Source organism: Pterocles gutturalis, unplaced genomic scaffold (genome assembly GCF_000699245.1).
Source record: "Pterocles gutturalis isolate BGI_N339 unplaced genomic scaffold, ASM69924v1 scaffold13654, whole genome shotgun sequence".
Taxonomy (NCBI): domain Eukaryota; kingdom Metazoa; phylum Chordata; class Aves; order Pterocliformes; family Pteroclidae; genus Pterocles; species Pterocles gutturalis.
The window spans coordinates 1,842-2,391 of record NW_010128374.1 but is presented as its reverse complement, the minus strand read 5'-3'; the positions used below and the strand labels follow the sequence as shown (position 1 = coordinate 2,391).

General features: G+C 62.9%; 1 protein-coding gene across 1 annotated transcript in view; it reads left to right on the top strand.

Annotated features, from left to right (window-relative positions):
- Positions 1 to 550, top strand: part of PRPF19 (pre-mRNA processing factor 19) — a gene marked incomplete at both ends in the record, with an annotated part of 2,443 nt that overhangs the window by 428 nt on the left and 1,465 nt on the right. Inside the window, 4 exons of the mRNA XM_010079602.1 lie at positions 2 to 49; positions 154 to 216; positions 333 to 374; positions 475 to 548. Coding sequence (XP_010077904.1) covers positions 2 to 49; positions 154 to 216; positions 333 to 374; positions 475 to 548 — 227 coding nt within the window. The remainder of the gene's footprint in view (position 1; positions 50 to 153; positions 217 to 332; positions 375 to 474; positions 549 to 550) is intronic.

The following is a 550-nucleotide window of genomic DNA, read 5'->3' as shown; positions in this document are numbered from 1 at the left end:
CGGCCTCATCGTGCCCCAGACGGTGCCGTCGGCCCAGCCCAACGTGACGGTGAGTCTCGGTGCTTTTCCCCTCGGTCCCCCACTGCCAATCTCCTCTTGTTTCCCCTGTGTCCCCCTCGGGGTGTAACCAGCCCCCTTCTCTGTCCCCTGCAGGGAGCTGGGGAGCCCATGGACCTGGGGGAGCTTGCGGGCATGACCCCTGAGATCATCCAGAAGGTAAAGGCTCTTCCCTTGTGCCGCTGGAGCTGTCGGCGGTGGCTGCTCTCCAACCTCGCCCCGTGGGAGCCGTGGTCGGTCTGTGACCCCCTCTCCCCCCTTCTCGTGTTTTGCAGCTTCAAGACAAGGCCACGGTGCTGACCACGGAGCGTAAGAAGGTAAACGACCCCGTTTCGCTCTGAAGATGCCCCGGCAGCCAGGATGTGCTGTGCCCCAGGAGAGGACAGTGTTTATCTCTGTGCTGTTTTGCTTTTGCAGAGAGGCAAGACAGTTCCTGAGGAGCTGGTGAAGCCGGAGGAGCTCAGCAAGTACCGGCAGGGTGGCTCGCCCCTGG